Below are 17,155 nucleotides of genomic sequence, written 5' to 3'. Positions count from 1 at the left end.
TGAGATTTTCAGCACAATTTTTTGTGCTGAAAACGCCCCCCTCAGCTTATACACGAGTCAATTGTCCAGAACTCTGGTGGGGGAGGGGGAGCGGCATAGCAGCGGCAGAAGCCGGAGGCTATGGCACAGAGACAGCTGCAGCCACCAGCTATCAGAAGACTCACCCTCCGTCGCTGCGTCTCTGTCCCTGCATCTCCGTTGTCATGGCGCCGGCGGCTCTCCTCTCCTGTGCTGAGTGGTCACATGGTACTGATCATTAAGGTAATGAATATGGATGCGTCTCCACTCCCATAGGCATGGAGCGCATATTCATTACCTTAATTAGCGGTACCACGTGACCGCTGAGCAGAGGAGAGCAGAGGAGAGGAGAGCCATCGGCGCCTGGACAACGGAGATGCAGGCGCGGGGAGGGGGGGCAATGTGAGCCATGCATACAACCAGGGGAAGGGGGGTAGCCGAGCCATGGGGACGGGGGAACCAAGCCATGCAGTACGGGGGAGCCGAGCCATGCGGACCAGGGGAGCTGAGCAATGCGGGACCGTGGGGGAGCCATGCATACAACAGGGGAGCCACACATACCAGGACAGGACGAGGGGAGCTGTTGTGAATTCCGCTCTTGGGCTCCCTCCGGTGGTTATAAGTAGCATTTTTGAGAGTTCTGCTCTTGGGCTCCCTCCTGTGGTTTTGAGTGGTATGGCTGCTTCTTGGATTTAGCATCAGCAGCTGTTTTCACTGATCGTCTTTCTGGCTCTGCTATATTAGTCTGGCCTTTTCCCTAATTCAATGCCAGTTGTCAATTGTTGAGCTTGGAGTCATGGCTCTCTGAGGTTTTCCCTGTCACTCTGACCATTTCAGCAAAGCTAAGTCCTTGCTTGTCTTTTTGCAGTTCACTTGTGTGGACTTTGTTGTTTAGCACTTTCTATGTTTTGCTCATTTGTCCAGCTTATCAGTATGTATCTAGTCAGCTAAGCTGGAAGCTCTGGGCAGCAGAATTTGCCCTCCACACCTTTAGTCAGGTGTGGAGATTTTTGCATTTCTCTGCGGTGGACTTTTTCTAGTTTTTATTACTGACCGCACAGTGTTCTGTCCTGTACTAATTCTATATAGCTAGAAGTGGCCTCCTTTGCTAAATCTTGTTTCATACTACGTATGTCATTTCCTTCTCCTCTCACAGTCATTATTTGTGGGGGGCTGTCCTATCCTTTGGGGATTTTCTCTGAGGCAAGATAGCTTTCCTGCTTCTACCTTTAGGGGTAGCTAGATCTCCGGCTGTGACAAGGTGTCCAGGGAGTGACAGGAACATCCCACGGCTACTGCTAGTGTCTGTATTAAGATCAGGAACTGCGGTCGGTATAGTTACCACCTGCCCAGAGCTAGTCGCATGTCGCTCCTTAATCACCAGACCATAACAGGGAGCCACATACCAGGACAGGTCGGGGGGAGCCACATACCAGGACAGGGGTTGCCACGCATAGCAGGACAGCGACGGGGGAAGCCATGCATAGCAGGACAAGGGGAGCCATATACCAGGATAGGACAGGGGGCGCCACACATAGCAGGACAGGGATGAGGGGGACAATGCATACCCGGCTTATACTCAAGTCAATAAGCTTACCCAGTTTTCCGAGGCAAAAGTAGGTGCCTCGGCTTATACTCGGGTCAGCTTATACTCGAGTATATACGGTATTACATATACATCATAAATCAATAAGTACATTCTGATGAGCAAAAATAAACATGACTATGCATATGAAGGACCCGTTTCGTTACAAGATGAAAAAATTATCCCACAAGTGGAGAAAAGTGTAATGTACACCACCATGTCAGAGGCTGCCAACCATATGCATGCATAAAGTACGGTAAGTGTAATGTGCATACCTCCTAGATCTATCAACAAGTGGTTGCAAACATGTGGATAATCCAATAAACAAAATACTTAAAAAGCACATGGAAACAGCTCACTTCTGTACGCAGTGCAAAAAAGTAGTAATGGTCGAACCAATGAGAAATAGGTACTGAATAGAATAGTACTCACCCAGATGAAAGAGTATGGAGCATCACCTATGTAGGAGTCCATGAAGATAACAACCACAGTCATATAAGATAAATCATGTTACCATGTAGCACCCCTAGATTTTATTACAAAACCCGCTTTGGCAGTCAGTGTCTGGACTATTTTTGGATCTGAATTCTCCAGTGAGAATGAACTCCACTAATGGTTGCACAGGTACAGTTTGCAATTATTAGGTATTGTTTTGTCCTGTTTTTATTGACTTAATTTCTGTTCTCTAAACTCAGATTAATAAAATATTAAAGAAATAGAAAATATGTTGCTCCTTGTGGATTACTTATTGATTGTGAATTGTTGATTTAATTCTGAAGACACTCGTTAAAAATTACCAATGTAATCATTTCATCTAAATGTTTTATGAAGGAAAACATTTTTTATTTTATCTGCTGTAATCTTCTATATGACACCTTGGGAGCTTTAAATTTTTAATTTCTCTGAAGAGCATTACGTCTATGAATAATACTTATGATGTCTGGTAATGAGGCCGTTATCATACATTGTGTTATTCTGATACTGTGTTAGAATTAGTAACAATAGAACCTATTACGTCATGCGATTACCGTAATTTACATGGTGGTCTGCAGTAATGTGTATGAAAGGCTTCATTACCCTAAATGCCGGCATGCTTAATGACGCAATTGTGGGGGGGACCAATGAGCTAACATGGCAGCAAGTAGCCTGCTGAAGGCGCCTGTTGCCACCATCTTGGCACTACTCTGAAGCTCAGACATAGGGTGAGCTTTAAAAGCGAAAAAATAAAGTTAAACATAAAAAAACTAAAACAAAGGAAAGTTTAAATTGCCTAGCTTTTCCCAGTTTTAACCCCTTCACCCGAATCCTGTTTTCACCTTCCTGACCAGGGCAATTTCTTAAATTCTGACCACTGTCACTTTATCTGGTTATAACTCTGGAACGCTTCAATGGATCCCACTGATTCTGAGATTGTTTTTTCGTGACATATTGTACTTCATGATAGTGGTAAAATTTCTTTTGATATGACATGTTTATCTGTGAAAAAATCGGAAATTTGGCAACAATTAGGAAAATGTTGCTATTTCCAAACTTTTAATTTTTATGCCCTTAAATCACAGTCATGTCACACAAAATAGTTACTAAATAACATTTCCCACGTGTCTACTTTGCATCAGCACAATTATTTTTTTAGGGACCACATCACATTTGAAGTGACTTTGAGGGTTCCATACACCAAAGTGATACCATTCTAAAAACTGCACCTCTCAAGGTGCTCAAAACCACATTAAAGAAGTAATTTAAGCCTTGAGGTGCTTCACAGGAATTAATGGAATGTGGAAGGAAAAAATAAACATTTTACTTTATTTCCCCCAATTTTTCCTTTAGGCCCAATTTTTTTTTTACATTCACAACAGTAACAGGAGAAAATGGACTATACAATTTGTTGTGCAGTTTCTCCTGAGTATGCAGATACCCAAAATGTGGAGGAAAACTACTGTAAAGGCTCACGGAAAGGCTTGGAAGGGAAGGAGCGCCATTTGACTTTTTGAATGCAAAATTTGCTAGAATAATTAGCGGATGCTATGTCATGTTTGGACAGCCCCTAATGTGCCTAAACAGTGGAAATCCCCCAAAGGTGACAACATTTTGGAAATTAGATCCACTCAGGGAACTTATCTAGATGTGTATTGAGCAACATGAACCCCCAAGTGCTTCACAGAATTTTATAACGTTGAGTCGTGAAAAAAAAAAATCACATTTTTCCCACAAATATGTTTTTTAGCTCCAAATTTTGCATTTTCATAACGGTAACAGGAGAAATTGCACCATACAATTTGTTGTGACCTCATTTTACAAACTACACCTCTCAATTCATATAGGGGTGCAGTGATTATATTGACCCCACAGGTGTGTCACAGGATTTTATACAATGGGGCAGTGAAGAAAAAATATTTTGCATTTTTACCACCAACATTTTGTTTTAGCCACAGATTTTACATTTTCAAACTGGGAAATGGGTAGAAATTGTACCAAAATGTGTCCCACAAATTCTACTGAATGTAGAAATACCCCACATGTGGCTGTACAGTACTGCTTAGCCACATGACAAGACTCTGGAGGGAAGGAGAGTCATTTGCAGATTTTCGTACAATAGTTTGCGGACTCCATATACAGAGACCGCAAGTGCTAGAAAAGAAGAATCCCCCTCAAGTGACCCCCATTTTGCAAATGATACCCTTTTGGGAATGTATCTACAAGTGTGGTGACGATTTTGGGTGTTTTCCAGAAACAAGCAGCAGTGGATGTTGCTGAGTGAAAATTACAAGCTGCTATTGTAGTGCCCAGTACGTTGTAGTGCCCAGCTTATGCTTCTGGAGACACTCACCCAGAAATTAGGCGAGCTCTCTTTGCTACATAAATGCCAAACATGTGGACACTAAATGTGGTTTAGACACAGAAGGGCTCAGAAGGGAGGAGGGCATATTTATTTGGGAGCGCAGAATTTGCTGAATTTCTTTTGAGTGGTGAGGAGCCATTTTGCTTTTCCAGAGCCTTTGTGCTACCAGTAATATGGAAGTCCCCTATATTTTCATTGACAGATCATGGACCTAAGAAGGGACTTGCTTTTTTTTGTAATTTGAGTTGAAGCTTTTATTGGGAACACTTTACACAACATTTAGGATCACATTTATCCAGCGCTCTACACTGAGCACTTCAGGGTTTCCATCTAAATTCCGAGTGACGTGACTGATGAAACCCCCGAGGAATCCATTCACTGTAATGAGGCAGCATAGTTACTCTGAACTCCGTCTGGCCTCTGTTCAGCATTGTCCTTCTTTTCAGAAGTGCACAAAACTGTGGTTGACCACACTTTTATGCTCGCCTAAAGAGTCGGATACTGCCAGATCAAAGGTCCTACAGCGTCTACTGTGCATCCATCTGCCTCATTATAGGGTATTTTCTGTCTGGGGTTCCGTCGCAATCACGTATTTCAGAGATTTACATGTATCCAAGAAGTATCGTTTCTCCTTGCGGAGATTGACATGTTAAGCATGCCGAAATGGGACTTAAAGCCGCAATGCTCCTCTGGGAAATATGCTAATTATGCAAATTGTCTCTTCAGAGAGGAAGAGAACTAGAACTCTAGTGCTACCTATTGACTTGTAGGATTGCTACCTTCCAATAGGTGGCACTAGAATTCTACTTATGAGAAATGAATATTCATTTCTCTAAAGTATCGGCACATGTGACCTCCGGCCCCAGCAGGAAGCAGGCGGCTGACAGTACGCACTACTGAAGAGGAATGGATACTCACCGTGATGTCTGATGAACCACCCGGTGAGTATCCCGGCAGCTGTGCTCTGCTTGTGAGCAGCGCATGATGTCCTTGCCAAGCGCTGCTTATAAGCATTAAGCAGCTGCTGGCAATGGAGCTGCGACTGCGAGGAAGCGGAGGAAGGTAAGAGAAAAGGTTGTTTTTTTTAAATCTTTTCTGATGGGGCAATGGATACCAGGACTGGGATGGGGCCAATCAATCAGACCAGCAACTGGATGGGGCCAATCAATCATACCAGGACCTGAATGGGGCCAATCAGTCATACCAGGAACTGGATGGGGCCAATCAATGATACCAGGAACTGGATGGGGCCAATCAATGATACCAGGAACTGGATGGGGCCAATCAATCATACCAGGAACTGGATGGGGCCAATCAATCATACCAGGAACGGCATGGGGCCAATCAATCACACCAGGAATGGGATGGGGCCAATCAAACACACCAGGAACGGGATGGGGCCAATCAATCACACCAGGAATGGGATGGGGCCAATCAATCATACCAGGAACTGGATGGGGCCAATCAATCATGCCAGGAACCGGATGGGGCCAATCAATCATACCAGGAATGGGATGGGGCCAATCATACCAGGAACGGGATGGGGCCAATCAATCATACCAGGAACTGGATGGGGCCAATCAGTCATACCAGGAACTGGATGGGGCAATCAATCATACCAGGAACGGGATGGGGCCAATCAATCATACCAGGAACGGGATGGAGCCAATCAATCATACCAGGGATGGGCTGGGGCCAATCATACCAGGAACGGGATGGAGCCAATCATTCATACCAGGGATAGGCTGGGGCCAATCATACCAGGAATGGGATGGGGCCAATCATACCAGGAACGGGATGGGGCCAATCATACCAGGAACGGGATGGAGCCAATCAATCATACCAGGGATGGGCTGGGGCCAATCATACCAGGAACGGGATGGGGCCAATAAATCATACCAGAAACGGGATGGGGCCAATCAATCACACCAGGAATGGGATGGGGCCAATCAATCATACCAGGAACTGGATGGGGCTAATCAATCACACCAGAAACGGGATGGGGCCAATCAATCACACCAGGAATGGGATGGGGCCAATCAATCATACCAGGAACTGGATGGGGCCAATCAATCATACCAGGAACAGGATGGCGCCAATCATACCAGGAACGGGATGGGGCCAATCAATCATACCAGAAACTGGATGGGCCCAATCAGTCATACCAGGAACTGGATGGGGCCAATCAATCATACCAGGAACTGGATGGGGCAATCAATCATACCAGGAACGGGATGGGGCCAATCAATTATACCAGGAACTGGATGGGGCCAATCAATCATACCAGGAACGGGATGGGGCCAATCAATCATACCAGGAATGGGATGGGGCCAATCAATCATACCAGGAATTGGATGGGGCCAATCAGTCATCAGAATAAGAATGGGACCAGGTATACCAGAATAAGGATGGGGCCATGCATACCAGGATGGGGATGAAGGTCATGCATACCAGGATAGGGATAAAGGAACCATATTTACCAGAATAGGTGATCTTAAGTACAGAATTGACCACATTTTTTGCTTCAGTTTTTTTTTCCTAATTTCCTCTAAAACCTAGGTGCGTCTTATAGTCCAATCAATACGGTAAATAAATGTATCTATTGGATTAATGTTTTTTCTTTTTTTGTTCTTTATTTGGGGATATTTTGTTTTATATTTTTACACTCTGTAATAACTTTTTTTTCACTTCTTTATATTGTCCCAGGATGGGATATCACTGTATAGTTACACTGTGGAGCATCAGATCAGCGTCTGACAGGCAAGGGAAGAGGCATGTCAGCTCCTGCTCTTAGCAGGCGCTCACAGGCTACCTTGCCTGAAGGACCCTGCAGCCATCTTGCGGCTCAAGGTTACCATGGAGACCATCAGCACAACGCGATTGCTGCTGATGGGAGTAGACAAGGAGCTCACTCCCTGTGCAATGCTCCTCGATGTCACTGTCACTATTGACCGCAGCATCAGAGGAGTTAAACGTCTTGCACCGATCGTGGGCTTTGCTGTAGGGTGTCAGCTCTAAATAGAGCTGAAACCCGCACCCTATCGTGGCGGCGCTCAGCGTGAGTCCGCATGATCGCAGCAGCGTACCTGTACAGCGGTTTGCAGGAATGCAATGCAATGTATATATGGCGCATGTAGGAAGGGGTTAAAATAAAGAAATAAGAATAATAATATACATATTTGGCATCGAAGTCCATAAATGTTTTACATTTTAAATGTTTAAAATAATTTTACAATTTGATTTACTTGACTTTTGTCCAGTCTATCAAAAGGTAGAGTCATTTATGTCACTAATGTTGAACGCAGAAAAGAAAGTCACACTTGCGTTTTTTCAGTCACTGCAGTGCCCTAAAAATGATGTGCAATTTCGCCTGAACATGGTGATGCCCCACGTGTTGTCTCAAACTACTGTTTGGCCACACAGCAGAGCTTAGTAGGAAGGAGCACTTTTTGTATTTTGGAGTACAGATTATGCTGGAATCTCCGAAGGTGCCAGAATTGCAGGAATAAAAAAGTGACCCCATTTTAGAAATTGCTACTCTCAATTAATTCATTTATGGCTGCAGCGACTATTTTGGACCCACAGGTGTTTTCACTTTGTAACATTCATGCCCTGCTTTTTTCTGTAGAATTGCAAATATGCTAGTTTAGTGCCTATTTATTGTTTGCAGCTTGTGCTTCTGGAGACACGCAACTCGTAAATTGTTAAAGGGCCACTGTCACCCCCTCCAGCCGTTATAAACTAAAAGAGCCACCTTGTGCAGCAGTAATGCTGCAGTCTAACAAGGTGGTTCTTTTAGTTTTTGATTCCGTTATTCCCTCAATAAAGCGTTTTAAAATTTGCCCTAACTACCTGTCTGCAGACCTGGAGGCGGTCCGAAGCCTCCTCTGTGAATCTCCCAACGGCCGTCGCTCTTCTCTTCTGGGGATGTGGTCGCCGCCCCCTTCGCCCTGTTTCTTCTTAAATCCGGCGCCTGTGCTGTGCGTGCCTGCCTGTGACAGGCGCAGTCTTCATTGTCCGTCATAGGTCAGATGCAGGGTGCCTGACTGCGCCTGTGCGGGCAGTGCGGCCACCCTGTTGCTGAATCCCCGCCCCGCACTGTGTTATTCATTATGCACAGTGCGGGGCTGGGGTTCCTGGGCATGCGCACTGCGCTGTTCAGACGCTCCCCCAGCTCAGACGCTCCCCCAGCTCAGACGCTCCCCCAGCTCCCCCGCCTTCCAGCGTTGTTATTTGCGGCTGCTTCATTCCAAACGCTGGCAAGGAAACCTGTATATTACGGCAACGCTGGAAGGCGGGGGACCGGGGGAGCGTCTGAACAGCGCTGTGCGCGTGCCCAGGAACCCCAGCCCCGCACTGTGCATAATGAATAACACAGTGCGGGGCGGGGATTCAGCAACAGGGTGGCCGCACTGCCCGCACAGGCGCAGTCAGGCACCCTGCATCTGACCTATGACGGACAATGAAGACTGCGCCTGTCCCAGGCAGGCACGCACAGCGCAGGCGCCGGATTTAAGAAGAAACAGCGCGAAGGGGGCGGCGACCACATCCCCAGAAGAGAAGAGTGACGGCCGTTGGGAGATTCACAGAGGAGGCTTCGGACCGCCTCCAGGTCTGCAGACAGGTAGTTAGGGCAAATTTTAAAATGCTTTATTGAGGGAATAACGGAATCAAAAACTAAAAGAGCCACCTTGTTAGACTGCAGCATTACTGCTGCACAAGGTGGCTCTTTTAGTTTATAACGGCTGGAGGGGGTGACAGTGGCCCTTTAAGTGGACTCTCCCCACTACAATAATGCCAAACATGTAGCTGCTTACTGTGGTTTAGGCACAGTGGGGCTCAGATGGAGGCTGGCGTCACTCTAGCATATGGCATCGAATGCGATATTCTAATGACTCTCGGCTCCTGCTCTGCTGCGAGCGTGAGCCAAGTGTCATACGTCTGTGTTCCGAGCCTCTCACACAGAGCGGATTGGGGCACAGCTGCGGAGGAGGCGGAGAAATTGCTTTCTCCATTTCCTCCATTGCTGGGGTCAGCGTATAACGCACATCACTCGGATGATATCCGAGTGATGTGCGTTGTCTCATTCGCACCCATAGGCTTATATGGGTGCGAGTAAGCCAAGACTCGGCCAAGTGTCGGTGACAATCGCAGCATGCTGCGATTTTACTCGTACACTGAAAAAATACGAGAAAAAATACGGCGACGTGAGCAGCCCCATAGAGGAATACTGGTCCGAGTGCTATGCAATGTTTTATCTCATAGCACTCTTCCATATTCAACGGTAGTGTGACTCCGGCCGGAGGGGGGGGGGGGTATTTGGAAAAGAGACATAAATCCCATCCCCTTTAATAAAATCCAGTGAAATCTGTGCTCCCAAATCCAGTCTGTCTTCTACCAGTGATGTGGAAACCCCTATATTTCCAAACAGATGATGGAGCTGAATGGGGGCTGGTTTTGTGCAAGATAAGTTTTTATTGTTAACATTTTGGGGGACATAATATTTTTTCATCGCTTCCAGTATAAGGCTGAGATCATAATCTTGTGTGCTACGCTGAGTTCCCGTGTAAACGCCACAAAAATACAATTAGGGCATAATTTCCTATGGAACCACTCTCTATAATGAGATGGCTAGAAACACTTTGGGCTCCGTTTGTCTTTTGTTCCTGTCGTGTCCATCTTTTTAGGCATGAATAGAACTGTGGTCGACAACACTTGTGTGCTAAAAGGGCACCTAAAATGATGTGACACCACTGGAACAGAGACTAGACGGATTCCAAAGTGACTTCATCTGCCTCATCAAAGTGAGTTATATTAGAAAAATAGGGGGGCCGTATTAAGAGAGGTGTAACTTGTTTTTTTTTTTTTTGGCAAACCAAGTCATGCAAGGGATTATTTTTGTGGGACGACTTTCTTGGTACTATTTTGGGGTACATCACATTTTTGATTGCTTTTTTTATTCATTTTTCACACAAAGAAACAAAAAATAATTAATTATTGTTTTTATTTATTTATTTTTTAGCGTGGGTCACTCTGCAGTAAAAGTTTCAGTACAATTATAGCAATATTAGATTTATATACTTTTTTATGTTTCTCTACTTTTGTGCACTAAAAACAATATTTTACAAAAATGAATTTGTTTTTGCAATGCCATATTCTAAGAGTTGTAACTTTTTTTTATTTTTTTGCTGAAAGAGCCATATTAGGGCTTATTTTTTGAGAGACGATTTGGCATTCTTTTGGGCTGATTGACAGTAAAGTAGGGTAAAGCCCTTTTATCTTCCCAGCTTCCACATTACCTCCACAATTCCTAGTCTAACTGCAGCTCTAATGACCCTTAGGTCATCCAAGGTCAATGGATTTGTATGATGATGTTAGCTCAGGTCAAAACACCTTTGGTTTTGGTGGAGATAGGACTGATGTTCATAAAGACAAATGCGAAGGGCTCCATCTCACTTGCGTGAAATACGGCCGAGTCTCGCAGGTTAAAACCCAGCTCTGCCGCTGGCACTCCAGACCGGACCATGCGGCCGCACAGCAATACATGGAGCTGCAGGCTCAGAGCTCTGGAGTGCCAGCGGCAGAGCCGGGTTTTAACCTGCGAGATTCGGCCGTATTTCACGCAAGTGAGAAGGAGCCCTAAATCGTATTATAACTGTCATTATCATAGCTGTACAACATTTGAATAAGGTCGCCAGTGTAGTTCCTGCATTTTTGAACTGCTATCTTTGATGCTAATGAAATCCTTATAAAAAAATTATATATAAAAAATCATAGTGGCTACCAAGTTTAATTGTCTATTTCTGGTTATTATGGAATTGTCAATTTTATGAGCTTACCTGATTTCAAGTAACCATCACCCAATGGGGTAAAAAATCTAATATTATAAAACTATATAAATTAATAACGTAAAACACATGCAAAATGAATACACATACATTTATACATCTAATACCTCTACCACCTCGTTACTAATGTCTCCAAACATCCCCTATCTGACAGAGCGATTTGTCCAGTGTGTCAGAGCAGCTACGTCTTCTATGAAATATAGGAAAAAGAAATATAGGAAATTTAATTTAAAAAAAATATGACCATAGGTCTCATTGTTTTTTTTTTACTTCTACTAGAGTGAAATGTGTCATGAACACAGTAGAATAAGTGATCAAAATTAAAATGTGGTTTGAAATGCAACTTGAATATGGAGCTTACCATAGATTGATTACCATTGTAGATATTATTGCACACACCTGCTCAAATGACTTTAACTATAATTTCTGTGCAAGACACCTAGGTGGTAGTAATTCGATAAAATTTTGATGGATCACCAAATGTGGCTAATAGTGAAATGATCATTTCTTTTGAAATATAGGAAAATTGCATTTCATATCATATAACTAAGTTTGTCTTTTATTGTTTTTTTTCCATTTACAGTTAGAGAGGCAGATCGTAATGCAGAATCAAATGAGAGAGAAGCAGATGGCCATGCAGATTGCCTGGACACGGGAGTTTTTGAAATATTACGGGACGTTTTTCAGCCTTGCTGCGCTTGGATTAACAGCAGGGTTTGTTATAATGTTTTATTCTAATTTCTGAAATATGAAAATATTCACACTACAGGGCAGTACCATGTTACATTAGTTTCACATCTATAGTGGTTTTGTTAAGCCGCATTATGGCATATTCTTTCTCCAATGGCTGTGAAAATTTGGTAAAATATGCACATTTGTTAGGTTTATGCATGCTTTTTTAGTCATACTTCTCCCTATTCATCTGAGTGAGTGAAAAATGTTGTAAAACCCTGAAAGAATTGACATGCTGCTTCAAACCTGCAAGGGACAATAAAATGTTGTGTGTTTTTTTCACCTGTTGATACACATAGGCACTATGCTTATCAACAAATCTAACCAACCACCAGAGGCGTGATGAATGCAGTCACCGCTGAGACCGGGCTTGGCAGGTCAGAGGCCCTTCAATGCCAGCAGACACTCGGCCACACATCCAGTTGAAGTTCATTACAGCGCACAGACACTTTGGCCGGCAGCGTGTATTGTGGCGCACGGACCCAATCAGAGGCCAGCAGCTGACGTCGGCATGGACGTGACGGGGAGCATGGCAGTGACGTCATACACTCCTGTTGCACGCCGAAGTCAGCTGCCGGCTTCACAAGAGGACTTTATGGATGAATATGGGGTGCATTGTACTTTATGAATGACTATGGGGGTGCATTATACTTTATAGATGACTATCGGGTTGCATTATACAGTACTTTATGGATGACTATGGGGTGCATTATACTTTATGGATGACTATGGGGGTGCATTATATTTTATGGATGACTATGGGGGTGCATTGTACTTTATAGATGACTTATGGGGGTGTATTATACTTTATGAATGACTATGGGAGTGCATTATATTTTATGCATGACTATGGGGGTGCATTATACTTTATGGATGACTTATGGGGGTGCATTATACTTTATGGATGACTATGGGGCATATTATACTGTATGGATGACTATGGGGTTGCATTATACTCAATGGATGAATATGGGGTGCATTATACTTTATGGATGACTATGGGGTTGCATTATACTCTATGGATGACTGAGGGTGCATTATACTCTATGGATGAATATGGGGGTGCATTATACTTTATGGGGTGCATTATACTTTATGGATGACTTATGGGGGTGTATTATATTTTATGCATGACTATGGGGGTGCAATATACTTTATGGATGACTATGGGGTGTATTATACTTTATGGATGACTATAGGGGTGCATTATATTTTATGGATGACTATGAGGGTGCATTATACTTTATGGATAACTATGTGGGTGTATTATATTTTATGCATGACTATGGGGGTGCATTATACTTTATGGATACTATGGGGTGCATTATACTCTATGGATTACTATGAGGGTGCATTATACTCTATAGATAACTATGGGGTTGCATTATACTTTATGGATGACTAAGGGGGTGCATTATACTCTATGGATGACTATGGGGTTGTATTATACTTTATGGATGATTATGGGGTTGTATTATACTTTATGGATGACTATTGAGGGTGCATTATACTTTATGGATAACTTTGGTGGTTCATTATACTCTATGGATGACTATGGGGTTGCATTATACTTTATGTATGACTATGGGGGTGCATTATATTTTATGGATGACTATGGGGGTGCATTGTACTTTATAGATGACTTATGGGGGTGTATTATACTTTATGGATGACTATGGGGGTGCATTATATTTTATGCATGACTATGGGGGTGCATTATATTTTATGGATGACTATGAGGGTGCATTATACTTTATGGATAACTATGTGGGTGTATTATATTTTATGCATGACTATGGGGTTGCATTATACTTTATGGATGACTATGGGGGTGCATTATATTTTATGGATGACTATGGGGGTGCATTGTACTTTATAGATGACTTATGGGGGTGTATTATACTTTATGGATGACTATGGGGGTGCATTATATTTTATGCATGACTATGGGGGTGCATTATATTTTATGGATGAGTATGGGGTGCATTGTACTTTATAGATGACTTATGGGGGTGTATTATACTTTATGGATGACTACGGGGGTGCATTATACTCTATGGATGAATATGAGGTTGCATTATACTTTATGGATGACTATGGGGGTGCATTATATTTTATGGATGACTATGGGGGTGCATTGTACTTTATAGATGACTTATGGGGGTGCATTATACTTTATGGATGACTAAGGGGGTGCATTATCTTTTATGCATGACTATGGGGGTGCATTATATTTTATGGATGACTATGGGGGTGCATTGTACTTTATAGATGACTTATGGGGTGTATTATACTTTATGGATGACTACGGGAGTGCATTATACTCTATGGATGAATATGGGGTTGCATTATACTTTATGGATGACTATGGGGGTGCATTATATTTTATGCGTGACTATGGGGGTGCATTATACTTTATGGATGACTATGGGGGTGCATTATATTTTATGCGTGACTATGGGGGTGCATTATACTTTATGGATGACTTATGGGGGTGCATTATACTTTATGGATGACTAAGGGGTGTATTGCACTTTAGGAATGACTATGGGGTGCATCATATTTTATGGATGACTTATGGGGGTGCATTATACTTTATGAATGACTATGGTGGTGCATTATACTATATGGATGACTATGGGGTGCATTATACTTTCTGCATGACTATGGGGGTGCATTATACTTTATGAGTGCCTATGGTTGTGCATTATACTTTATGGATGACTATGGGGGTGCATTATACTTTATGGATGACTATGGGGTGCATTATACTTTATGAATGACTATGGGGTTGCATTATATTCTGGATGACTAGTATACATATAATGGAAAGGGGGCACCACGGATCATGGGATACCACCAGGACCTGAGACATATGAGCATACACAAAAGGTGAAACAGACAAGGTCCTAAGAAAGGGGATCACCACAACAAGGAAATGGCGAAAAATTATATATACACAGCTTTATTGAAATATATATACAAACAAGGGTAACAAACACATGGACATATAAAAACACTTAAAAAGCATACAAATGCTATACACAACAGCCCCTAATACGGCCGTACCCCACATAGGACTCGAGTCATGTACATATGATGTAATTACCTAGAACCAAATTGCTCATAGAATGAAAGAAATAGGCCAAGCTACCTGGGCACTCCCCTGGGTACTGCAAATGGGAACAGACCACTAATAGTGTGAATGCAAAATAGCAAGAGTATAAAGCCCACATAGACATACAAATCCCTGCACTGCAAGTGCTAGATAAGGGACACACATGCACAAACCTGCCTAACATGTAGAGACGACAGGTGTGTACATAACGGTACATAAATGTCAAGCAGCAAAAAATATATCAGCATAATGCCTCAATAGCATGTGACTAACTATCTAACATGCCACTATACAGAAAAATAGCACCAAGATAGTGTGAGCTGTAGAGATAGCATATTACCCAGGGCACATAATGCCCAAGCCTATAGCGCCTGGAAAAAGAGTCCTAATGTGGGCTACAAGGAGACCCAACGCGTATCGCCACCACACCGGGCAGCTTCGTCAGGGGTAATTTAAAGACCAAGTACTTGCCCCTTATATAACACATAAATGAATAGCATTACCATAATCAGCTGTGCTGCTGCTAGATCGGCCGCATGGAGTAGTATGAGTCACACCAACATGGAGAATCTCCCCCATCTGAGCATGCTCCGGCATCGAACGCTGATTGGTGTGAAAATACAGTTGCCGGGGAGACAAGAAAAGCTTCCAGAGTTTAACCCTTCGGTATGAGGGAGCCACTACATGCACCACGCTGCAATGTAATCCATAACTGCAGCAAATGCAAGTGCCGGCTGGCACATACCGATCAGATGTCAGTGTCACACATGTGCAGCCTGGAGCAATGCTGGGATCGCTCTACACAGGCTCCTGTCGCATATTAATGAATGCCCAAACCGAATAATCCAGGCAATCAAAGCACACAAAATCGTTTGAAAATAGAGGTGCCCACACAGTATAAAACATAATGTATCCACCATATTGGCTATGCAAAGGACCATAGGATACCAGTAGGATGAATGAGCGCAAATTACGCTACATAAATCCAACCAGTTAACCACTACTAACCCATATGTTCAGAAACTGCGTAACGATCGCACAGCGCATGCTCCTGCGCCGCATAGTGATAGAAACCTGCAAAGAATATCAGGACTGTCAAGACGCATTAAGATGAGCCAAATACACTGTATGAGCTGTCATACTGCCAATAAAGTATGTGAGCGCTAATGCCATGAGAGGGAACCGCTCCATGTACCACGCTACGATACCACCCATAGATGCAGCAAGTACAAGCGCCAGCTAGCACATACCGATCAGATGCTGTTGCCACATAAGTATAGCCTGGAGCAATACTGAGATCGCTCTACACAGGCTCCTGCGTCGTATAATAAGAAATACCCAAAATTACCCAGGCAATCAGGATGCCATTCAGTGAGCACTTCAAAGTAGAAGTGTCCACACAGTGTAAAACGCATCCACTGCAGTGACTGTGCAGGAATGCAATAAAACACCAAACGAATGAATGCATGCAGCCAACGCTACATAACTAACCAGTTAACCCCCTCATGTCCTGTGTGTTCAGGAGCAGCGTAACAATCACACTGCGCATACTCCTACGCTGCATAGCGTTAGGAGCCTGTATAGAATAACCAGGACTATCAAAATGCTTTAGATGGACCCTATTTACTGTAGGGTTACACCCTAACCCCATAGAATGAAAAATACATTAACGCACATGAACTTGCAACGATATTATAATGGAAGGTACACAGTGGACAAGAAACTCACAGACTATCAAAGATATAGTAGAGGTGCCAAATATTAAAGGGCATTTACAGCAAACCCCACGACTATACCCGAAAGGCCTTATTAAGTGTAGTGGCACAGGGGAGCCAATCTGAATACCCGAATATCCTGGCCCTAAGATGAAAAACAGTGGTACACTTAGGGATTAGAGAACACAAAGACCCCCTATAGATATACAGTACCTCATGAAGGAGTAATCTTTATTGCGCCCACCAACATATACTCATGAATACAGGGACAAAAAATCGTAGATACCATAGTAGAGACTC

General features: G+C 43.4%; 2 protein-coding genes across 6 annotated transcripts in view; one reads left to right on the top strand and one right to left on the bottom strand.

The window, feature by feature from the left end:
- Nucleotides 1-15,933, bottom strand: part of LOC143762035 (programmed cell death 1 ligand 1-like) — a 173,391-nt gene extending 157,458 nt beyond the window's left edge. The window contains exon 1 of one of the 2 annotated variants that reach the window (XM_077249155.1): nt 15,644-15,933. In XM_077249155.1, the coding sequence (XP_077105270.1) occupies nt 15,644-15,737 (94 nt within the window). In that variant the 5' untranslated portion in view covers nt 15,738-15,933. The remainder of the gene's footprint in view (nt 1-15,643) is intronic. The other variant, XM_077249156.1, reaches the window with a different exon arrangement.
- Nucleotides 1-17,155, top strand: part of PLGRKT (plasminogen receptor with a C-terminal lysine) — a 133,808-nt gene that overhangs the window by 72,130 nt on the left and 44,523 nt on the right. For all 4 annotated transcript variants that reach the window (XM_077249165.1, XM_077249164.1, XM_077249163.1 and 1 more), the window contains one exon: nt 11,874-12,004. In XM_077249165.1, coding sequence (XP_077105280.1) covers nt 11,874-12,004 — 131 coding nt within the window. The remainder of the gene's footprint in view (nt 1-11,873; nt 12,005-17,155) is intronic.

The sequence above is a fragment of the Ranitomeya variabilis genome, chromosome 1 (assembly GCF_051348905.1).
Source record: "Ranitomeya variabilis isolate aRanVar5 chromosome 1, aRanVar5.hap1, whole genome shotgun sequence".
Classification (NCBI taxonomy): Eukaryota; Metazoa; Chordata; class Amphibia; order Anura; family Dendrobatidae; genus Ranitomeya; species Ranitomeya variabilis.
The sequence above is the reverse complement of the archived record's forward strand: the minus strand, read 5'-3'. Positions and strand labels throughout refer to the sequence as shown.